The 23,834-nt window shown below is 47.2% G+C and overlaps 1 protein-coding gene across 1 annotated transcript in view; it reads right to left on the bottom strand.

The window, feature by feature from the left end:
* Positions 1–22,723, bottom strand: part of xylb (xylulokinase homolog (H. influenzae)) — a 28,420-nt gene extending 5,697 nt beyond the window's left edge. Inside the window, exons 1-11 of the mRNA XM_072432367.1 lie at positions 22,636–22,723; positions 19,245–19,314; positions 18,845–18,925; positions 18,492–18,578; positions 18,104–18,232; positions 17,932–17,997; positions 14,670–14,742; positions 8,569–8,687; positions 6,234–6,315; positions 5,951–5,991; positions 269–384 (exon numbers count right to left, since the gene is read on the bottom strand). Coding sequence (XP_072288468.1) covers positions 269–384; positions 5,951–5,991; positions 6,234–6,315; positions 8,569–8,687; positions 14,670–14,742; positions 17,932–17,997; positions 18,104–18,232; positions 18,492–18,578; positions 18,845–18,925; positions 19,245–19,256 — 806 coding nt within the window. The 5' untranslated portion in view covers positions 19,257–19,314; positions 22,636–22,723. The remainder of the gene's footprint in view (positions 1–268; positions 385–5,950; positions 5,992–6,233; positions 6,316–8,568; positions 8,688–14,669; positions 14,743–17,931; positions 17,998–18,103; positions 18,233–18,491; positions 18,579–18,844; positions 18,926–19,244; positions 19,315–22,635) is intronic.
* Between the last annotated feature and the right edge of the window lie 1,111 nt (positions 22,724–23,834).

Below are 23,834 nucleotides of genomic sequence, written 5' to 3'. Positions count from 1 at the left end.
AAAGCAGGACTAAAGCAGGTCTAAAGCAGGACTAAAGCAGGACTAAAGCAGGTCTAAAGGAGGTCTAAAGGAGGACTAAAGCAGGACTAAAGCAGGTCTAAAGCAGGTCTAAAGCCGGTCTAAAGCAGGACTAAAGCAGGTCTAAAGCAGGTCTAAAGCCAGTCTAAAGCAGGACTAAAGCAGGACTAAAGCAGGTCTAAAGCAGGACTAAAGCAGGGCTAAAGCCGATCTAAAGCCGGTCTAAAGCAGGACTAAAGCCGCTCTGTACCAGAGCAGGGCCATGTGGTGCTGTGGATCGACTGGGTTGATGAAGACGTGGCCCTCTAGTGCAGGACGAGGGAACTGCAACCACAGGAACACAGTGTCGCTGGTGCCTAAACTCACCTGAACACAAAGGCAAGGCAAGTTTATTTGTGTCGCACATTTCATACACAAGGCAATTATAAGTGCTTCACACAACAGGAAAAATGTATTGTCTAAACTAATAAAATCACAAACAAAAGAGAAGAGTGCAAAGAAAAAAATCCTGTCAGTCAAATGCAGCTAAACAAAACTGTTTTTAGCTTAGATTTGAACATTGTCAGAGTAGAACCTGTCTCACATCTTCAGGAAGACTGACATCATAAGGCGCTGGTACAGCTGGCAGCCCGGTGTAAACGCTCTCTCTTCTTTCTCACACTTATTGTGCTTTATCTCCTATATTTTGTAAATATAGTTAGTACATTTTTTTATTTTACTGTACGATAGGGACACGCGCTGGAATCGTTTTTAATTCAACTGTTTTTGACTTTTTTCGGCTGGATTTGAGCGTTTTTCGTTTCGTTCGTTGTGTTGTTGTGACGTGAGCTAGCTCCGAGCGAGCCCACCAGCCCCCCCCCCGCGCCCTCCGGCCGCGCTAAAGTACGGCGTGTCGTCGGTACACGTTTATATACACGTTTATATGAAAGAGGAACTTCACGAACGATCGGGACACGCACTGGAATCGCTTTAAATTAACTTGTTTTGACTTTATTCGGCTGGATTGAGTGTTTTCGTCGTGTCGTGGCGATGTGTTTTGGCTCTGAGTCCCCCGGCTCCGGCCCCGCCCCCCGCCCGGCGCCATACCGCGTTTACACAAAGGAGGAACTCATGAAACTGCGGAGAACAGTCGTCTTACCCGGAGATCGTCACGTTATTCCGGCGGACATCCTAAGGAAAACGCAACGAGGCAGATGGGCTGGACGTAAACTCCGAGAGTAAGAGAGGGACAAACAGGAAGTCGGTTCCCGCCGTAGTCATGGGTAACGTGAGGTCCCTTCAAAATAAAATGACGGAAATAGCGAGCCTCATGCGGTCCCAGAGGATTTATAGGGACAGCAGCGTCTTGATTTTCACAGAGACCTGGTTAACAGCAGAAATGCCAGACTCTATTGTAGGTTTGGACAATTTTTATCTGCTGCGGGCGACAGAACAAGAGAATGCGGAAAGAAAAGAGGTGGAGGTCTGGCGGTGTATGTGAACACGAGCTGGTCCAAACCCGAACACTGCACAGTGAAGGAGCAGCTATATAACAGGGATACTATTGGCTATTGGCATGAGGCCATATTATCTGCCCCGGGAGTTCTCACATGTGATTATGATCACAGTCTATGTGGCCCCGTCTGCCAATGCTGAAGATGCTTGTGAAGCACTGCTCTCCTGCACTTGTAGGCTGCAAACACAGCACCCACAGGCTCTCTTCCTCAGCTCTGGTGACTTTAACCACGCTTCTCCCTCTTCTGTTCTCCCAACATACACCCAGTATGTTACCTGCCCCACCAGAGAGAATAGAACATTGGACTTGTTTTTTGCCAACACCAAGGAGGCTTATTCTTCTTCCCCCCTCCCTCCCCTGGGCAGCTCGGACCACAACCTTGTACATCTGAGGCCTGTGTATGAACCCATCGTGCGCAGGCAGCCTGTGGTGTCCCGTGAGGTGAGGATGTGGTCTGCTGAGAGCGAGGAGGCTCTGAGGGACTGCTTCAGCACCACTGTCTGGACTGAGCTTTATGACCCACATGGGGAGGACATCAACACCATCACAGAGTGCATCACGGACTACATCAACTTCTGTTTTGAGAACATTGTTCCTTCCCGGACGGTGCGGTGTTTTCCAAACAACAAGCCATAGATTAACCGTGAACTGAAAGCTCTGCTGATGGAGAAGAAGAGAGCCTTCAGGTCAGGGAACAAGGAGGAGCTGAGGACTGTGCAGAAAGAGCCGAGGAGGAAGATCAGGCAGGCTGAGGCCGGCTACAAGAGGAGGATGGAGGAGCAGCTGCAGCAGAAGAACATTCAGGGAGTGTGGAGGAGCCTGAAAACCATCTCGGGCTTCAAAATCCCCCCTGCCCAGACAGAGGGGGATCTACAGTGGGTGAATGATTTAAATGCTCACTTCTTGAGGTTTGATCGGTCACCCGCCCCTCCCCCTGCACAGCTGCATGCTCCCTCTTCCACAGCTGGACAATGCCCTGCATCTGTTCCTCTTCGCGTATCTGCCCCGGACCATCAGCTCCCCACTTCGCCTGGACTCACCCATCCCCCCAGCACACGGCCCCCCTGCCAACCACTGACTGTTACAGCAGCACAGGTGAGGAGTGAGCTGAAGAGGATTAAAGTGAGGAAGGCAGCAGGACCTGATGGCATCAGCCCCAGGCTCCTTAAGTCCTGCGCAGATGAACTGTGTGGAGTTATGGAGCATGTCTTCAACATGAGCCTGAAGCTGAGGGTGGTACCAGAGGTCTGGAAGACCTCCTGTCTGGTACCTGTGCCTAAGACACCGCGCCCCAAAGACCTCAACAGCTTCAGGCCAGTGGCTCTCACGTCCCACCTGATGAATACACTGGAGCGGCTAGTCCTGGACCACCTCCGCTCCACCGTGAGCTCAGCCATGGACCCGCTGCAGTTTGCATATCGGCCTGGCATCGGAGTGGAGGACGCCGTCATCTCCTGCTGCACCGCTCTCTCTCTCACTTGGAGAAGCCTGGCAGCTCTGTGAGGATTCTGTTCTTCGATCTTTCCAGCACCTTCAACACCATCCAGCCGCTGCTCCTGAGGGACAAGCTGGAGACGGCTGGTGTGGAGTATGACCTGCAGAGTGGATCCTGGACTACCTCACAGACCGACCCCAGTTTGTGAGAGCACGGGATTGTGTGTCTGACACGGACAGCTGTGTCCAGCAGAAGTTCTCTGACGACTCTGCCATCATCGGACTCATCACGGACGACGATGACGCGGAGTACAGAGGACTGGCGCAGGACTTTGTGGACTGGTGTCAGCGGAACCACCTCCTCATCAGCGTGGGGAAGACCAAGGAGATGGTTGTGGATTTCCGCAGACGCCACCCCACTGCCCCCTCACCAGTGAACATCCAGGGACGGGACATTGAGAGAGTGACTCATACAAGTACCTGGGTGTTCATCTGAACCACAAACTGGACTGGACTCATAACACAGACGCACTGTACAGGAAGAGCCAGAGTCGGCTTTACCTCCTGAGGAGACTCAGGTCTTTTGGAGTGACAGGGCCACTCCTGAAGACCTTCTATGACTCTGTGGTGGCATCAGCCCTCCTGTATGGTGTGGCCTGCTGGAGCAGCAGCATCGCAGAGAGGGAGAGGAAGAGGCTGGACAAAGTCATCAAGAATTCCAGCTCCGTCCTGGGCTGTGCTCTGGACTCGGTGCAGGAGGTGGGGGACAGAAGGGTCCTGGCTAGATTCACATCTATGCTGGACCATGAGTGTCGCCCCCTGCAGGACACTCTGTCCGCTCTGGAGAGCAGCTTCAGTGAGACTGATCCACCCTCGCTGTGTGAAGGAAAGGTTTCGCAGGTCTTTCCTTCCTGCTGCTGTCAGACTTTATAACAAACACTGTTAGTCCTGAACACTCACAATACTGACCTAACCATGTGCAATTCCGTCATATGTGCAATTACTGTGAAATTCATGTGCAATCTATGTGCTGTCGTGACACATATTCATGTGCAATTACTGTCGTGATCACATGCAATGGTTTTTATGTATTTATTTATTTGTCTATGGGAGTTTTTGTTTATAGGAGATCTTCTACTGAAAGTGTTTTTCAGACTTCCTATAAGTTCCTAAATCTGTTCTTCGGTATCTACCTCTGTATCTTCCTGCGTTGCAACAATGAAATTTCCCCATGTGGGACAATAAAGGAATATCTTATCTTATCAGATTTTAGCTGCATAAAACTGAAACGCAGATTCCCCATGTTTTGTCCTGACTCTGGCACCAGCAGGAGGCCGGTCCATGTTTTGTCCTGACTCTGGCACCAGCAGGAGGCCGGTCCATGTTTAGTCCTGACTCTGGCACCAGCAGGAGGCCGGTCCATGTTTAGTCCTGACTCTGGCACCAGCAGGAGGCCGGTCCCTGAGGTCCTCAGAGTCCGAGATGGTTCATATGGCACTAACATATCCAAGATGTACTTTGGTGCTAGGCCATGGAGAGACTTGTACACAAGCAGAGCTGCTTTAAAGTCTATTCTCTGAGCCACAGGGGGCAGTGCAGAGACCTGAGAACAGGACTAATGTGATGGTACTTCCTGGTTCTAGTCAGGACTAATGTGATGGTACTTCCTGGTTCTAGTCAGGACTAATGTGATGGTACTTCCTGGTTCTAGTCAGGACTAATGTGATGGTACTTCCTGGTTCTAGTCAGGACTAATGTGATGGTACTTCCTGGTTCTAGTCAGGACTAATGTGACGGTACTTCCTGGTTCTAGTCAGGACCCGGGCAGCAGCGTTCTGGATGTACTGCAGCTGTTTTACAGCTCGTTTGGAGAGACCAGTGAGCAGGCCGTTACAGTAGTCTAATCTACTGGAGACAAACACATGGATAAGTCTCTCTAAATCTGGTTTTGACACTATATTTTTGATTTTGGCAATGTTTTTTAGATGGTAAAAAGCTGCTGATGTTATTGATTTGACGTGGCTGTTAAAGTTCAAGTCTGAGTCCATTATTACCCCCAGATTTCTAATTTGGTTTGTAGGTTTTAGAGCGAGACTCTGGAGGTGACCGCTAACACTTTCTCTTTGTTTCTGTGGGCCAAAAACGATTGTTTCAGTCTTGTCTGAGTTCAGCTGGAGAAAGTTGTTTTGCATCCACAAACTGATCTGTTGGATGCAGTGACAGAGTGAATCTACTGGTCCATAGTCACCTGCCGATAGTGAAACATAGATCTGAGTGTCATCTGCATAATTGTGATAGGACACATTTTCACTGCGTATCAACTGACCTAACGGCAGCATGTAGAGGTTGAACAGAAGGGGACCCAGGACTGACCCTTGGGGCACTCCACAGGTCAGGGTCATGTGGTCTGAGACACAGCTACCAATTTCAACAAAGTACTTCCTGTCTTCCAGATAGGGCCTTAACCAGTTTAGGGCAGTGCCAGTGATGCCCACCCAGTCCTCTAGTCTCTGTAAGAGGATCCCATGATCGACAGTGTCAAAAGCAGCATCAGATCTAACAGAATTAAGACTGAGGCTTTGCGCGTGTCAGTGTTAAGGCGGATGTCATTTGTCACCTTGACAAGAGCAGTCTCAGTGCTGTGATGAGGTCTAAAACCTGACTGAAAAACATCAAATGAGTTGTTTATTAAGAGGAAATCTGTGAGCTGTTGGTAAACAACCTTTTCAAGGACTTTGCCCCAAAATGGCAGATTAGAAATGGGCCGGTAATGTCTCAGTACTGCGGCATCAAGACTGCTCTTCTTTAGGAGAGGCTTTATGACCGCAGTTTTCAAAGACATTGGGAATGTTCCAGATTTAAGCGACATGTTAACTATGTGAGTGAACACCTCATCAAGTCATATCATCAACAACATCAACAACAACACGTTTGACAAATAAAATTATAAAACATGTGGCCAAGACCTGGATCATAAAACTTAAAAATAAAACTCAAACTCACTGCAATGTCTCCAGGTTTCAGCCTCATCCCAGCCAGAGACGCTGAAACATGAACACAAGACCTGGTTTAGTCCTGGTTTAGTCCTGGTTTAGTCCTGGTTTAGTCCTGGTTTAGTCCTGGTTTAGTCCTGATTTAGTCCTGATTTAGTCCTGGTTTAGACCTGGTTTAGACCTGGTTTAGACCTGGTTTAGACCTGGTTTAGTCCTGGTTTAGTCCTGGTTTAGTCCTGGTTTAGTCCTGGTTTAGTCCTGGTCAATAAAAATAGATGTTTTGAAGGATTTACCAGGATTGTCTCCGGTAAAAGCCACGACGCTGCAGCGCTCCGAGAAGCCAAAACGTGTGACCAGATACGAGCAAACGGGCCCCTGAACATAGAAGAAGAAGATTGTAATGGCCCCTGAACACAGAAGAAGAAGATTGTAATGGCCCCTGAACACAGAAGAAGAAGATTATCATGAGTATTCCTGAGTATTTAGACACGTTTCACCTCAACATACTTCTCCTAAAACCGGTTTGTAACTCTAGTTTTCTTCATAAATCACATCGAAATCCTCCTGAAGTCGATGTGAGCGAGTCACAAAAGAGACGTTTAGTGATCCCAGTGTGTGAGGGGCGTGGCTAAAGCTAGTGTGTGTGAGGGGCGTGGCTAAAGCTAGAGTGTGTGAGGGGCGTGGCTAAAGCTAGCGTGTGTGTGAAGGGCGTGGCTAAAGCTAGAGTGTGTGAGGGGCCTGGCTAAAGCTAGAGTGTGTGAGGGGCGTGGCTAAAGCTAGTGTGTGTGAGGGGCGTGGCTAAAGCTAGAGTGTGTGAGGGGCGTGGCTAAAGCTAGAGTGTGTGAGGGGCATGGCTCAAGCTAGAGTGTGTGAGGGGCGTGGCTAAAGCTAGTGTGTGTGAGGGGCGTGGCTAAAGCTAGCGTGTGTGAGGGGCGTGGCTAAAGCTAGCGTGTGTGAGGGGCGTGGCTCAATCTAGGGTGTGTGAGGGGCGTGGCTAAAGCTAGCGTGTGTGTGAGGGGCCTGGCTAAAGCTAGTGTGTGTGAGGGGCGTGGCTAAAGCTAGAGTTTGTGAGGGGCGTGGCTAAAGCTAGAGTGTGTGAGGGGCGTGGCTAAAGCTAGTGTGTGTGAGGGGCGTGGCTAAAGCTAGAGTGTGTGAGGGGCCTGGCTAAAGCTAGAGTCTGTGAGGGGCGTGGCTAAAGCTAGTGTGTGTGTGAGGGGCGTGGCTAAAGCTAGTGTGTGTGAGGGGCGTGGCTAAAGCTAGTGTGTGTGAGGGGCGTGGCTAAAGCTAGTGTGTGTGAGGGGCGTGGCTAAAGCTAGCGTGTGTGAGGGGCGTGGCTAAAGCTAGCGTGTGTGAGGGGCGTGGCTAAAGCTAGCGTGTGTGAGGGGCGTGGCTCAATCTAGGGTGTGTGAGGGGCGTGGCTAAAGCTAGCGTGTGTGTGTGAGGGGCCTGGCTAAAGCTAGTGTGTGTGAGGGGCGTGGCTAAAGCTAGAGTTTGTGAGGGGCGTGGCTAAAGCTAGAGTGTGTGAGGGGCGTGGCTAAAGCTAGTGTGTGTGAGGGGCGTGGCTAAAGCTAGTGTGTGTGAGGGGCCTGGCTAAAGCTAGAGTGTGTGAGGGGCCTGGCTAAAGCTAGAGTCTGTGAGGGGCGTGGCTAAAGCTAGCGCGTGTGAGGGGCGTGGCTAAAGCTAGCGTGTGTGAGGGGCGTGGCTAAAGCTAGCGTGTGTGAGGGGCGTGGCTAAAGCTAGCGTGTGTGAGGGGCGTGGCTAAAGCTAGAGTGTGTGAGGGGCCTGGCTAAAGCTAGTGTGTGTGAGGGGCGTGGCTAAAGCTAGAGTGTGTGAGGGGCCTGGCTAAAGCTAGAGTCTGTGAGGGGCGTGGCTAAAGCTAGTGCGTGTGAGGGGCGTGGCTAAAGCTAGCGTGTGTGAGGGGCGTGGCTAAAGCTAGCGTGTGTGAGGGGCGTGGCTAAAGCTAGCGTGTGTGAGGGGCGTGGCTAAAGCTAGCGTGTGTGAGGGGCGTGGCTAAAGCTAGAGTGTGTGAGGGGCCTGGCTAAAGCTAGTGTGTGTGAGGGGCGTGGCTAAAGCTAGAGTGTGTGAGGGGAGTGGCTAAAGCTAGAGTGTGTGAGGGGAGTGGCTAAAGCTAGAGTGTGTGAGGGGCCTGGCTAAAGCTAGTGCGTGTGAGGGGCGTGGCTAAAGCTAGTGCGTGTGAGGGGCGTGGCTAAAGCTAATGCGTGTGAGGGGCGTGGCTAAAGCTAGCGTGTGTGTGAGGGGCGTGGCTAAAGCTAGCGTGCACAGGAACAGTTTTGCCTCATTTCTTTGACTTCTCTGCATGTGAGGGGCGTGGCTAAAGCCTCTACGCCGCGTTTGAACCTCTCGTTATGTCATGCTAATGCTAATGCTAACGTCAGACGCATTATGACCTGGAAATATCAGATTGTGGCTCTTGACAAAGCGAGTGCCGTGCCATAAACAGGAAACATTTGTTGCTAATGCGCTTTGCTAGCTTTGTGTTGCTAAGGCTCCACATAGTCGTTAGCATCAGTGGAAACACGGAGCTTTGTGCCGCTTGCGTTCCCTCTCGTCCAATCATCTGGATTCCGACTAATCCAAAGTGAACCAGTTGAAACATGTCGTTCTCACCAGGACTGAGGAGGAGGGCACGGGCGCGGCCAGCAGGGGGCGGAGTCCTGGAGCACAGGCGTTTAAACAGAGCTCAGACCAGTCGCTCTGAGAGAGGTCCAACAGGTTCATCCCACATCCTGAAACAAAGACCAGAAAGTATGTGTAGTGTGCGTGTGTGTGTAAAGTATGTGTAGTGTGCGTGTGTGTGTAAAGTGTGTGTGTGTGCGTGTGTAAAGTGTGTGTGTAGTGTGAGTGTGCGTGTGTAAAGTGTGTGTGTGTGCGTGTGTAAAGTGTGTGTAAAGTGTGTGTAGTGTGCGTGTGCGTGTGTAAAGTGTGTGTGTATAAAGTGTGTGTAAAGTGTGTGTGTGTGAAGTGTGTGTAAGGTTTCTATAAAGTGTGTGTAAAGTGTGTGTGTGTAAAGTGTGTGTGTGTAAGGTTTGTGTAAAGTGTGTGTAAAGTCTGTGTGTAAATGGTGTAAAGTGAGTGTAAAGTGTGTGCAAAGTGTGTGTAAAGTGTGTAAAATGTGTGTAAAGTCTGTGTAAAGTGAGTGTAAAGTGAGTGTAAAGTCTGGGTAAAGTCTGTGTAAAGTCTGTGTAAAGTGTGTGTAAAGTGTGTGTGTTAACGGTGTAAAGTGTGTGTAAAGTATGTGTGTTAACGGTGTAAAGTGAGTGTAAAGTGTGTGTGTTAACGGTGTAAAGTGAGTGTAAAGTGTATAAAGTGTGTGTAAAGTCTGTGTAAAGTGTGTTGTTAAGGCTGTGTAAAGTGAGTGTAAAGTGTATAAAGTGTGTGTAAAGTGTGTGTAAAGTGTGTGTGTAAAGTGTGTGTGTAAAGTCTGTGTAAAGTCTGTGTAAAGTCTGTGATAAGTGTGTAAAGTCTGTGTAAAGTCTGTGTAAAGTCTGTGTAAAGTCTGTGTAAAGTGAGTGTAAAGTTGTAAAGTGTATAAAATGTATGTAAAGTGTGTGTGTAAAGTGTGTGTAAAGTGTGTGTAAAGTGTGTGTAAAGTGTGTGTGTTAACGGTGTAAAGTGAGTGTAAAGTGTGTGTGTTAACGGTGTAAAGTGAGTGTAAAGTGTATAAAGTGTGTGTAAAGTCTGTGTAAAGTGTGTGTGTAAAGTCTGTGTAAAGTGAGTGTAAAGTGTATAAAGTGTGTGTAAAGTGTGTGTAAAGTGTGTGTGTAAAGTGTGTGTGTAAAGTCTGTGTAAAGTCTGTAAAGTCTGTAAAGTCTGTGATAAGTGTGTAAAGTCTGTGTAAAGTCTGTGTAAAGTCTGTGTAAAGTCTGTGTAAAGTCTGTGTAAAGTGAGTGTAAAGTTGTAAAGTGTATAAAATGTATGTAAAGTGTGTGTGTAAAGTTTGTGTAAAATGTGTGTAAAGTGTGTGTAAAGTGAGTGTAAAGTGTATAAAGTGTGTGTAAAGTGTGTGTGTAAAGTGTGTGTAGAGTGTGTGTAAAGTCTGTGTAAAGTGTGTGTGTAAAGTCTGTGTAAAGTCTGTGTAAAGTGTGTAAAGTCTGTGTAAAGTCTGTGATAAGTGTGTAAAGTCTGTGTTAAGTCTGTGTAAAGTGAGTGTAAAGTGTATAAAATGTGTGTAAAGTTTGTGTAAAATGTGTGTAAAGTGTGTGTAAAGTGAGTGTAAAGTGTATAAAGTGTGTGTAAAGTGTGTGTGTAAAGTGTGTGTGTAAAGTGTGTGTGTAAAGTGTGTGTAGAGTGTGTGTAAAGTCTGTGTAAAGTGTGTGTGTAAAGTGTGTGTAAAGTCTGTGTAAAGTGTGTAAAGTCTGTGTCAAGTCTGTGATAAGTGTGTAAAGTCTGTGTTAAGTCTGTGTAAAGTGAGTGTAAAGTGTATAAAATGTGTGTAAAGTGTGTGTAAAATGTGTGTAAAGTCTGTGTAAAGTCTGTGTAAAGTCTGTGTAAAGTCTGTGTAAAGTCTGTGATAAGTGTGTAAAGTCTGTGTAAAGTCTGTGTAAAGTCTGTGTAAAGTCTGTGTAAAGTGTATAAAATGTGTGTAAAGTCTGTGTAAAGTGAGTGTAAAGTGTATAAAGTGTGTGTAAAGTCTGTGATAAGTGTGTAAAGTCTGTGTAAAATGTGTGTAAAGTCTGTGTAAAGTCTGTGTAAAGTCTGTGTAAAGTCTGTGATAAGTGTGTAAAGTCTGTGTAAAGTCTATGTAAAGTGAGTGTAAAGTGTATAAAATGTGTGTAAAGTCTGTGTAAAGTGAGTGTAAAGTGTATAAAATGGGTGTAAAGTCTGTGTAAAGTGAGTGTAAAGTGTATAAAATGTGTGTAAAGTCTGTGTAAAGTGAGTGTAAAGTGTATAAAGTGTGTGTAAAGTCTGTGATAAGTGTGTAAAGTCTGTGTAAAGTCTGCGTAAAGTGAGTGTAAAGTGTATAAAATGTGTGTAAAGTCTGTGATAAGTGTGTGTAAAGTGTGTGTAAAGTCTGTGTAAAGTCTGTGTAAAGTCTGTGTAAAGTCTGTGTAAAGTCTGTGTAAAGTCTGTGTAAAGTCTGTGTAAAGTCTGTGATAAGTGTGTAAAGTCTGTGTAAAGTCTATGTAAAGTGAGTGTAAAGTGTATAAAATGTGTGTAAAGTCTGTGTAAAGTGAGTGTAAAGTGTATAAAATGTGTGTAAAGTCTGTGTAAAGTGAGTGTAAAGTGTATAAAGTGTGTGTAAAGTCTGTGATAAGTGTGTAAAGTCTGTGTAAAATGTGTGTAAAGTGTGTGTAAAGTGTGTGTAAAGTGTGTGTAAAGTGTGTGTAAAGTGTGTGTAAAGTCTGTGTAAAGTCTGTGATAAGTGTGTAAAGTCTGTGTAAAGTCTGTGTAAAGTCTATGTAAAGTGAGTGTAAAGTGTATAAAATGTGTGTAAAGTCTGTGTAAAGTGAGTGTAAAGTGTATAAAGTGTGTGTAAAGTGAGTGTAAAGTGTATAAAATGTGTGTAAAGTCTGTGATAAGTGTGTAAAGTCTGTGTAAAGTCTGTGTAAAGTGAGTGTAAAGTGTAAAAAATGTGTGTAAAGTCTGTGATAAGTGTGTGTAAAGTGTGTGTAAAATGTGTGTAAAGTGTGTGTAAAGTCTGTGTAAAGTCTGTGTAAAGTCTGTGTAAAGTCTGTGTAAAGTCTGTGTAAAGTCTGTGTAAAGTCTGTGATAAGTGTGTAAAGTCTGTGTAAAGTCTGTGTAAAGTCTATGTAAAGTCTATGTAAAGTGAGTGTAAAGTGTATAAAATGTGTGTAAAGTCTGTGTAAAGTGAGTGTAAAGTGTATGAAATGTGTGTAAAGTCTGTGTAAAGTGAGTGTAAAGTGTATAAAATGTGTGTAAAGTCTGTGTAAAGTGTGTAAAGTCTGTGTAAAGTCTGTGTAAAGTGTATAAAATGTGTGTAAAGTCTGTGATAAGTGTGTGTAAAATGTGTGTAAAGTCTGTGTAAAGTGAGTGTAAAGTGTATAAAGTGTGTGTAAAGTGTGTGTTAAGTCTGTGTAAAGTGTGTGTGTAAATGGTGTAGAGTGTAAAGTGTTTGTAAAGTCTGTGTAAAGTGTGTGTGTAAATGGTGTAGTGTAAAGTGTTTGTAAAGTCTGTGTAAAGTGTGTGTGTAAATGGTGTATAGTGTAAAGTGTATAAAGTGTGTGTAAAGTCTGTGTAAAGTGAGTGTAAAGTGTATAAAGTGTGTGTAAAGTCTGTGATAAGTGTGTAAAGTCTGTGTTAAGTCTGTGTAAAGTGAGTGTAAAGTGTATAAAATGTGTGTAAAGTTTGTGTAAAATGTGTGTAAAGTGTGTGTAAAGTGAGTGTAAAGTGTATAAAGTGTGTGTAAAGTGTGTGTGTAAAGTGTGTGTGTAAAGTGTGTGTGTAAAGTGTGTGTAGAGTGTGTGTAAAGTCTGTGTAAAGTGTGTGTGTAAAGTGTGTGTAAAGTCTGTGTAAAGTGTGTAAAGTCTGTGTCAAGTCTGTGATAAGTGTGTAAAGTCTGTGTTAAGTCTGTGTAAAGTGAGTGTAAAGTGTATAAAATGTGTGTAAAGTGTGTGTAAAATGTGTGTAAAGTCTGTGTAAAGTCTGTGTAAAGTCTGTGTAAAGTCTGTGTAAAGTCTGTGATAAGTGTGTAAAGTCTGTGTAAAGTCTGTGTAAAGTCTGTGTAAAGTCTGTGTAAAGTGTATAAAATGTGTGTAAAGTCTGTGTAAAGTGAGTGTAAAGTGTATAAAGTGTGTGTAAAGTCTGTGATAAGTGTGTAAAGTCTGTGTAAAATGTGTGTAAAGTCTGTGTAAAGTCTGTGTAAAGTCTGTGTAAAGTCTGTGATAAGTGTGTAAAGTCTGTGTAAAGTCTATGTAAAGTGAGTGTAAAGTGTATAAAATGTGTGTAAAGTCTGTGTAAAGTGAGTGTAAAGTGTATAAAATGGGTGTAAAGTCTGTGTAAAGTGAGTGTAAAGTGTATAAAATGTGTGTAAAGTCTGTGTAAAGTGAGTGTAAAGTGTATAAAGTGTGTGTAAAGTCTGTGATAAGTGTGTAAAGTCTGTGTAAAGTCTGCGTAAAGTGAGTGTAAAGTGTATAAAATGTGTGTAAAGTCTGTGATAAGTGTGTGTAAAGTGTGTGTAAAGTCTGTGTAAAGTCTGTGTAAAGTCTGTGTAAAGTCTGTGTAAAGTCTGTGTAAAGTCTGTGTAAAGTCTGTGTAAAGTCTGTGTAAAGTCTGTGATAAGTGTGTAAAGTCTGTGTAAAGTCTATGTAAAGTGAGTGTAAAGTGTATAAAATGTGTGTAAAGTCTGTGTAAAGTGAGTGTAAAGTGTATAAAATGTGTGTAAAGTCTGTGTAAAGTGAGTGTAAAGTGTATAAAGTGTGTGTAAAGTCTGTGATAAGTGTGTAAAGTCTGTGTAAAATGTGTGTAAAGTGTGTGTAAAGTGTGTGTAAAGTGTGTGTAAAGTGTGTGTAAAGTGTGTGTAAAGTCTGTGTAAAGTCTGTGATAAGTGTGTAAAGTCTGTGTAAAGTCTGTGTAAAGTCTATGTAAAGTGAGTGTAAAGTGTATAAAATGTGTGTAAAGTCTGTGTAAAGTGAGTGTAAAGTGTATAAAGTGTGTGTAAAGTGAGTGTAAAGTGTATAAAATGTGTGTAAAGTCTGTGATAAGTGTGTAAAGTCTGTGTAAAGTCTGTGTAAAGTGAGTGTAAAGTGTAAAAAATGTGTGTAAAGTCTGTGATAAGTGTGTGTAAAGTGTGTGTAAAATGTGTGTAAAGTGTGTGTAAAGTCTGTGTAAAGTCTGTGTAAAGTCTGTGTAAAGTCTGTGTAAAGTCTGTGTAAAGTCTGTGTAAAGTCTGTGATAAGTGTGTAAAGTCTGTGTAAAGTCTGTGTAAAGTCTATGTAAAGTCTATGTAAAGTGAGTGTAAAGTGTATAAAATGTGTGTAAAGTCTGTGTAAAGTGAGTGTAAAGTGTATGAAATGTGTGTAAAGTCTGTGTAAAGTGAGTGTAAAGTGTATAAAATGTGTGTAAAGTCTGTGTAAAGTGTGTAAAGTCTGTGTAAAGTCTGTGTAAAGTGTATAAAATGTGTGTAAAGTCTGTGATAAGTGTGTGTAAAATGTGTGTAAAGTCTGTGTAAAGTGAGTGTAAAGTGTATAAAGTGTGTGTAAAGTGTGTGTTAAGTCTGTGTAAAGTGTGTGTGTAAATGGTGTAGAGTGTAAAGTGTTTGTAAAGTCTGTGTAAAGTGTGTGTGTAAATGGTGTAGTGTAAAGTGTTTGTAAAGTCTGTGTAAAGTGTGTGTGTAAATGGTGTATAGTGTAAAGTGTATAAAGTGTGTGTAAAGTCTGTGTAAAGTGAGTGTAAAGTGTATAAAGTGTGTGTAAAGTGTGTGTTAAGTGTGTGTAAAGTGTGTTAAGTGTGTGTAAAATGTGTGTAAAGTGTTTGTAAAGTCTGTGTAAAGTGTGTGTGTAAATGGTGTAGAGTATAAAGTGTATAAAGTGTGTGTAAAGTCTGTGTAAAGTGAGTGTAAAGTGTATAAAGTGTGTGTAAAGTGTGTGTTAAGTGAGTGTAAAGTGTGTTAAGTGTGTGTAAAATGTGTGTAAAGTGTTTGTAAAGTCTGTGTAAAGTGTGTGTGTAAATGGTGTAGAGTGTAAAGTGTATAAAGTGTGTGTAAAGTCTGTGTGTAAAATGTGTGTAAAGTGTGTGTAAAGTTGTGATACCGTCGCTGAGGTCGATGGGAGCGAATCGTCCGAGGAACAGAGACGCGGCGAAACTGCTGACCAACGAAATCCTCTGTGGTAAAAACAACAACAACAACAATAGTCTCGTTTACGGTGAGGTAAACGCTTCTTTACATATTTACATAAACAGACTAAATTAAAGGCGGTATGGACGATTTTTCGGCGATTTGAGAGTGCAGGTGGAAGTGCGCATGCGCACTCCCCTGTGTGGACTGATACAACACACACGTGCGTTTGTTTATTAGCGCAACGGAGCGCATCGCATCTCTCGTCTCCCGTAGATTTCTGTCCACTTCTGCGTCAGCTCGAACTGTCTTTCTCCGTCTTCATTTTGCCCCGTACACTGAGGGAACTATATTATGATAGATCCATGCGCTTAGGCACGCGGAAACGTGGGGACGAACCTGACACGGCTGCAGGTGAGCGGTAGATGCGTTTTATGATTGATACGTGGCAGGACAAATGATTTATCCAAGCCACGAGGAAATATGAGAAAAAAAAATTGCTGAAAATAATTGTCCATTCCACCTTTAACCTCCTGAAAGTCAGGAACATTTACATATCTATAACTATTTGCACAAACATCAAACGCCTGGAGGGGGCGGAGCTTCACGTGTGGTTCAAACGCCTGGAGGGGGCGGAGCTTCACGTGTGGTTCAAACGCCTGGAGGGGGAGGAGCTTCACATGTGGTTCAAACGCCTGGAGGGGGCGGAGCTTCACGTGTGGTTCAAACGCCTGGAGGGGGCGGAGCTTCACGTGTGGTTCAAACGCCTGGAGGGGGCGGAGCTTCACGTGTGGCTCAAACGCCTGGAGGGGGCGGAGCTTCACGTGTGGCTCAAACGTCTGGAGGGGGAGGAGCTTCACGTGTGGTTCAAACGCCTGGAGGGGGCGGAGCTTCACGTGTGGTTCAAATGTCTGGAGGGGGAGGAGCTTCACGTGTGGTTCAAACGCCTGGAGGGGGCGGAGCTTCACGTGTGGTTGAAACGCCTGGAGGGGGCGGAGCTTCACGTGTGGTTCAAATGTCTGGAGGGGGAGGAGCTTCACGTGTGGTTCAAACGCCTGGAGGGGGCGGAGCTTCACGTGTGGTTCAAACGCCTGGAGGGGGCGGAGCTTCACGTGTGGCTCAAACGTCTGGAGGGGGAGGAGCTTCACGTGTGGTTCAAACGCCTGGAGGGGGCGGAGCTTCACGTGTGGTTCAAACGTCTGGAGGGGGCGGAGCTTCACGTGTGGTTCAAATGTCTGGAGGGGGCGGAGCTTCACGTGTGGCTCAAACGTCTGGAGGGGGAGGAGCTTCACGTGTGGTTCAAACGCCTGGAGGGGGCGGAGCTTCACGTGTGGCTCAAACGTCTGGAGGGGGAGGAGCTTCACGTGTGGTTGAAACGTCTGGAGGGGGCGGAGCTTCACGTGTGGTTCAAACGCCTGGAGGGGGCGGAGCTTCACGTGTGGCTCAAACGTCTGGAGGGGGAGGAGCTTCACGTGTGGTTCAAACGCCTGGAGGGGGAGGAGCTTCACGTGTGGTTGAAACGTCTGGAGGGGGCGGAGCTTCACGTGTGGTTCAAACGCCTGGAGGGGGCGGAGCTTCACGTGTGGCTCAAACGTCTGGAGGGGGAGGAGCTTCACGTGTGGTTCAAACGCCTGGAGGGGGCGGAGCTTCACGTGTGGTTCAAACGCCTGGAGGGGGCGGAGCTTCACGTGTGGTTCAAACGCCTGGAGGGGGCGGAGCTTCACGTGTGGCTCAAACGCCTGGAGGGGGCGGAGCTTCACGTGTGGCTCAAACGCCTGGAGGGGGCGGAGCTTCACGTGTGGCTCAAACGTCTGGAGGGGGCGGAGCTTCACGTGTGGCTCAAACGTCTGGAGGGGGCGGAGCTTCACGTGTGGCTCAAACGTCTGGAGGGGGCGGAGCTTCACGTGTGGTTGAAACGTCTGGAGGGGGCGGAGCTTCACGTGTGGCTCAAACGTCTGGAGGGGGAGGAGCTTCACGTGTGGTTCAAACGCCTGGAGGGGGCGGAGCTTCACGTGTGGCTCAAACGCCTGGAGGGGGCGGAGCTTCACGTGTGGCTCAAACGCCTGGAGGGGGCGGAGCTTCACGTGTGGCTCAAACGTCTGGAGGGGGCGGAGCTTCACGTGTGGCTCAAACGTCTGGAGGGGGCGGAGCTTCACGTGTGGTTCAAACGCCTGGAGGGGGCGGAGCTTCACGTGTGGCTCAAACGTCTGGAGGGGGCGGAGCTTCACGTGTGGTTCAAACGCCTGGAGGGGGCGGAGCTTCACGTGTGGCTCAAACGCCTGGAGGGGGCGGAGCTTCAGGTGTGGTTCAAACGCCTGGAGGGGGCGGAGCTTCACGTGTGGTTCAAACGCCTGGAGGGGGCGGAGCTTCAGGTGTGGTTCAAACGCCTGGAGGGGGCGGAGCTTCAGGTGTGGTTCAAACGCCTGGAGGGGGCGGAGCTTCACGTGTGGCTCAAACGCCTGGAGGGGGCGGAGCTTCACGTGTGGCTCAAACGTCTGGAGGGGGCGGAGCTTCACGTGTGGCTCAAACGTCTGGAGGGGGCGGAGCTTCACGTGTGGTTCAAACGCCTGGAGGGGGCGGAGCTTCACGTGTGGCTCAAACGTCTGGAGGGGGCGGAGCTTCACGTGTGGTTCAAACGCCTGGAGGGGGCGGAGCTTCACGTGTGGCTCAAACGCCTGGAGGGGGCGGAGCTTCAGGTGTGGTTCAAACGCCTGGAGGGGGCGGAGCTTCAGGTGTGGTTCAAACGCCTGGAGGGGGCGGAGCTTCACGTGTGGCTCAAACGCCTGGAGGGGGCGGAGCTTCACGTGTGGCTCAAACGTCTGGAGGGGGCGGAGCTTCACGTGTGGCTCAAACGTCTGGAGGGGGCGGAGCTTCACGTGTGGTTCAAACGCCTGGAGGGGGCGGAGCTTCACGTGTGGCTCAAACGTCTGGAGGGGGCGGAGCTTCACGTGTGGTTCAAACGCCTGGAGGGGGCGGAGCTTCACGTGTGGCTCAAACGCCTGGAGGGGGCGGAGCTTCAGGTGTGGTTCAAACGCCTGGAGGGGGCGGAGCTTCACGTGTGGTTCAAACGCCTGGAGGGGGCGGAGCTTCAGGTGTGGTTCAAACGCCTGGAGGGGGCGGAGCTTCAGGTGTGGTTCAAACGCCTGGAGGGGGCGGAGCTTCAGGTGTGGTTCAAACGCCTGGAGGGGGCGGAGCTTCACGTGTGGTTCAAACGCCTGGAGGGGGCGGAGCTTCACCTCGGTCAGCTTGAACTCCTCTGGACGCGTCTGGAAGACTTTGCAGATCTGATTTCCAGTGAAACGCTGCAGAGACAAAAGTCCAGAAACACATTTAAAACTCTTTTATGATAATATTTCATGAGTTGATTATGATTATGATGGTCAGGACGAGGGTTCTGATTGGTCGGACCTCGTAGGCCCTGGAGCCGGTGATCTGAGCCAGAGTGAGAGCGCCTCCTGCTGCTCGCTCCAGAGCATCACACTGAGGCCTGCAGCTGGAGTCCATCCAGACAGGACTGTCCTGCACCGAGAAGCTGTCCTGAGAGACAGAGACCAGAACCAGGTCTAAACCAGATGTGAACTAGGTCTAAACCAGGTCTAAACCAGGTCTGAACCAGGTCTGAACCAGGTCTGAACCAGGTCTGAACCAGGTCTGAACCAGGTCTGAACCAGGTCTGAACCAGGTCTAAACCAGATATGAACCAGGTCCAAACCAGGTCTAAACCAGGTCTAAACCAGGTCTAAACCAGGTCTAAACCAGGTCTGAACAAGGTCTAAACCTGAATCATGATTCAAACCTGGAGGTTCTGAGAAAGGTCCAAGTCTGGGTCCAGACTCCTGAGGGTCTGAGCGGCTCCTTTCCTCCAGAACACACTGCCGTGCTGCTGCAGGAGGCAAAGAGAAGAGCTTCAAACCAGGACTAAACCAGGGCTAAACCAGGCCTAAACCAGGCCTAAACCAGGCCTAGACCAGGACTAAACCAGGACTAAACCAGGCCTAGACCAGGCCTAAACCAGGCCTAAACCAGGACTAAACCAGGCCTAAACCAGGCCTAGACCAGGACTAAACCAGGCCTAGACCAGGACTAAACCAGGACTAAACCAGGACTAAACCAGGCCTAAACCAGGCCTAAACCAGAGGGTGTTTTCACCTGTCCACTGCCTGAAAGCGCCTTCACTCTGGAGAAGTCAAAGCCACAAGACTTCATTCTGGTCAACAGTTTATCCAGAGCCTGAGGAGGAACAGAGAGGAGAGAGGAGGAACACAGAGGAGAGAGGAGGAACACAGAGGAGAGAGGAGGAACACAGAGGAGAGAGGAGGAACACAGAGGAGAGAGGAGGAACAGAGAGGAGAGAGGAGGAACACAGAGGAGAGAGGAGGAACAGAGAGGAGGAACAGAGAGGAGAGAGGAGGAACAGAGAGGAGAGAGGAGGAACAGAGAGGAGAGAGGAGGAACAGAGAGGAGAGAGGAGGAACAGAGAGGAGAGAGGAGGAGGAGGAGAGAAGTCAGCATTGAGCAGGTGAAGGACAAACAAAGTGACTTGCCGAACCTTGATCCACATGAGGACAGGAGACGTGACGGTCAGTCTGTCCGAGTGGATGTGGACTCCGCCCTGAGTCCTGACCAGAGACACGACGTGAGACACAACGTGAGACACAACTTGAGAGTCCTGACCAGTGGCGGCTCGCCCCCCTGACCTGACCTGACCTGACCTGTTTTTATTTTATTTCATTTTTAAAATAATCTCTCATTTTGATAAAATAACTGAGTTAATTCGATGCTATTGATGCTTTTGCTTCATGTTTAGAACTCTCCAGAATCATATTTACACTTTCAAGTTCCACGTTTAAAACGTGAACGTTTATCATTGGTGCAGGAGCCAATGGGCCGTCTTGCCGAGGCTCCGCCCCATTGTGCTGTATTTAAGCCAATGGCTGCCCTGTTGCTAGGCAAAAAAGAATACACATCCGCCAATCATCGTCGAGGAATTTTATGGGTTTGGGGCGCTGAAGATTAGAGCCCCAAAGTACCAAGATGCACCACTGCAGCTGCTGCAGGTGTCTTCATTCAGCTGCTGCAGGTGTCTTCATTCAGCTGCTGCAGGTGTCTTCATTCAGCTGCTGCAGGTGTCTTCATTCAGCTGCTGCAGGTGTCTTCATTCAGCTGCTACAGGTGTCTTCATTCAGCTGCTGCAGGTGTCTTCATTCAGCTGCTACAGGTGTCTTCAATCAGCTGCTGCAGGTGTCTTCATTCAGCTGCTGCAGGTGTCTTCATTCAGCTGCTGCAGGTGTCTTCATTCAGCTGCTACAGGTGTCTTCATTCAGCTGCTGCAGGTGTCTTCATTCAGCTGCTGCAGGTGTCTTCATTCAGCTGCTACAGGTGTCTTCATTCAGCTGCTACAGGTGTCTTCATTCAGCTGCTGCAGGTGTCTTCATTCAGCTGCTACAGGTGTCTTCATTCAGCTGCTGCAGGTGTCTTCATTCAGCTGCTACAGGTGTCATCATTCAGCTGCTGCAGGTGTCTTCATTCAGCTGCTGCAGGTGTCTTCATTCAGCTGCTGCAGGTGTCTTCATTCAGCTGCTGCAGGTGTCTTCATTCAGCTGCTGCAGGTGTCTTCATTCAGCTGCTACAGGTGTCTTCATTCAGCTGCTACAGGTGTCTTCATTCAGCTGCTGCAGGTGTCTTCATTCAGCTGCTGCAGGTGTCTTCATTCAGCTGCTGCAGGTGTCTTCATTCAGCTGCTACAGGTGTCTTCATTCAGCTGCTACAGGTGTCTTCATTCAGCTGCTACAGGTGTCTTCATTCAGCTGCTACAGGTGTCTTCATTCAGCTGCTGCAGGTGTCTTCATTCAGCTGCTACAGGTGTCTTCATTCAGCTGCTACAGGTGTCTTCATTCAGCTGCTGCAGGTGTCTTCATTCAGCTGTTACAGGTGTCTTCATTCAGCTGCTACAGGTGTCTTCATTCAGCTGCTACAGGTGTCTTCATTCAGCTGTTACAGGTGTCTTCATTCAGCTGTTACAGGTGTCTTCATTCAGCTGTTGCAGGTGTCTTCATTCAGCTGCTGCAGGTGTCTTCATTCAGCTGCTGCAGGTGTCTTCATTCAGCTGCTGCAGGTGTCTTCATTCAGCTGCTGCAGGTGTCTTCATTCAGCTGCTACAGGTGTCTTCATTCAGCTGTTACAGGTGTCTTCATTCAGCTGTTGCAGGTGTCTTCATTCAGCTGCTGCAGGTGTCTTCATTCAGCTGCTGCAGGTGTCTTCATTCAGCTGTTGCAGGTGTCTTCATTCAGCTGCTGCAGGTGTCTTCATTCAGCTGCTGCAGGTGTCTTCATTCAGCTGCTGCAGGTGTCTTCATTCAGCTGCTGCAGGTGTCTTCATTCAGCTGCTACAGGTGTCTTCATTCAGCTGTTACAGGTGTCTTCATTCAGCTGCTGCAAGTGTCTTCATTCAGCTGTTACAGGTGTCTTCATTCAGCTGTGAAGTGTGTCAAATGGCGACGTCGGATGAATTTGCGCCAAATTCAGTCAAATCCTCAAATCTGCTTCTGAAGAAGACGTTGAGGAAAAGCTCATTGTAAAACAACTCGGACCTGAACTTAACCCACAATGAACAATGACACCCGCACCATGAGAGTGAACTTAACCCACAATGAATAATGACACCCGCACCATGAGAGTGAACTTAACCCACAATGAACAATGACACCCGCACATTGAGAGTGAACTTAACCCACAATGAACAATGACACCCGCACATTGAGTGAACTTAACCCAAAATGAACAATGACACCCGCACCATGAGGGTGAACTTAACCCACAATGAACAATAACACCCGCACATTGAGAGTGAACTTAACCCACAATGAACAATGACACCCGCACATTGAGAGTGAACTTAACCCACAAAGAACAATGACACCCGCACCATGAGAGTGAACTTAACCCACAATGAACAATGACACCCGCACCATGAGAGTGAACTTAACCCACAATGAACAATGACACCCACACCATGAGAATGAACTTAACCCACAATGACACCCACACCACGAGCGTGAACTTAACCCACAATGAACAATGACACCCGCACCATGAGAGTGAACTTAACCCACAATGAACAATGACACCCGCACCATGAGAGTGAACTTAACCCACAATGAACAATGACACCCGCACATTGAGTGAACTTAACCCACAATGAACAATGACACCCGCACATTGCGTGAACTTAACCCACAATGAACAATGACACCCACACCATGAGAGTGAACTTAACCCACAATGAACAATGACACCCACACCATGAGAGTGAATTTAACCCACAATGAACAATGACACCCACACCATGAGAGTGAACTTAACCCACAATGAACAATGACACCCGCACCATGAGAGTGAACATAACCCACAATGAACAATGACACCCGCACCATGAGAGTGAACATAACCCACAATGAACAATGACACCGGTGATGAACAATGACACCCGCACCATGAGTGAAGCACGTGTAAGATGGTGGGTGTCACATGACTTGAGCGATAAGTGGGACATGAGTCCTCCAAGTCCTGATGCTCCACCTCCTTTTATTCTCTTCATTCTGAGAGAATTGTAAAGCTCCCGCTTCACTGCGTGTTCTCTCCCTCTGGAGGACGAAGAGGACGAAGAGGACGAGAGGACGAAGAGGACGAGAGGACGAAGAGGACAAAGAGGACAAAGAGGACGAGAGGACGAAGAGGACGAGAGGACGAAGAGGACGAGAGGACGAAGAGGACAAAGAGGACAAAGAGGACAAAGAGGACGAGAGGACGAAGAGGACGAGAGGACGAAGAGGACGAAGAGGACGAAAGGACGAAGAGAACGAAGAGGACAAAGAGGACGAAGAGGACAAAGAGGACGAGAGGACGAAGAGAACGAACATATTTGATCTCATGAGATTTTACCTGAACTCTGGAAGATCCGAGTCGAACTGAACTTTATCCTCCAGAAGAACCTGAAGCTCCGAGTCCAGGGCCAGAACCTTCAACTGAGACAGGACTAAACCAGGACTAAACCAGGATTACACCAGGACTAAACCAGGACTAAACCAGGATTAAACCAGGATTAAACCAGGACTAAACCAGGATTAAACCAGGACTAAACCAGGATTAAACCAGGATTAAACCAGGACTAAACCAGGATTAAACCAGGACTAAACCAGGACTAAACCAGGATTAAACCAGGATTAAACCAGGACTAAACCAGGACTAAACCAGGATTACACCAGGACTAAACCAGGACTAAACCAGGATTAAACCAGGACTAAACCAGGATTAAACCAGGACTAAACCAGGACTAAACCAGGATTAAACCAGGATTAAACCAGGACTAAACCAGGATTAAACCAGGACTAAACCAGGATTAAACCAGGATTAAACCAGGACTAAACCAGGATTAAACCAGGACTAAACCAGGACTAAACCAGGATTAAACCAGGATTAAACCAGGACTAAACCAGGACTAAACCAGGATTAAACCAGGACTAAACCAGGACTAAACCAGGATTAAACCAGGATTAAACCAGGACTAAACCAGGATTAAACCAGAACTAAACCAGGACTAAACCAGGATTAAACCAGGATTAAACCAGGACTAAACCAGGATTAAACCAGGATTAAACCAGAACTAAACCAGGACTAAACCAGGACTAAACCAGGATTAAACCAGGACTAAACCAGGATTAAACCAGGACTTAACCAGGATTAAACCAGGATTAAACCAGGACTAAACCAGGATTAAACCAGGACTAAACCAGGATTAAACCAGGACTAAACCAGGATTAAACCAGGACTAAACCAGGACTAAACCAGGATTAAACCAGGATTAAACCAGGATTAAACCAGGATTAAACCAGGACTAAACCAGGACTAAACCAGGACTAAACCAGGATTAAACCAGGACTAAACCAGGATTAAACCAGGACTAAACCAGGACTAAACCAGGACTAAACCAGGATTAAACCAGGACTAAACCAGGATTAAACCAGGATTAAACCAGGACTAAACCAGGATTAAACCAGGATTAAACCAGGACTAAACCAGGACTAAACCAGGACTAAACCAGGACTAAACCAGGATTAAACCAGGATTAAACCAGGACTAAA

This window comes from Eucyclogobius newberryi, unplaced genomic scaffold (genome assembly GCF_026437365.1).
Source record: "Eucyclogobius newberryi isolate DKJ021-1_F unplaced genomic scaffold, fEucNew1.0.hap1 SCAF_599, whole genome shotgun sequence".
Classification (NCBI taxonomy): Eukaryota; Metazoa; Chordata; class Actinopteri; order Gobiiformes; family Gobiidae; genus Eucyclogobius; species Eucyclogobius newberryi.
This window is presented reverse-complemented; position numbering and strand designations above follow the sequence as displayed.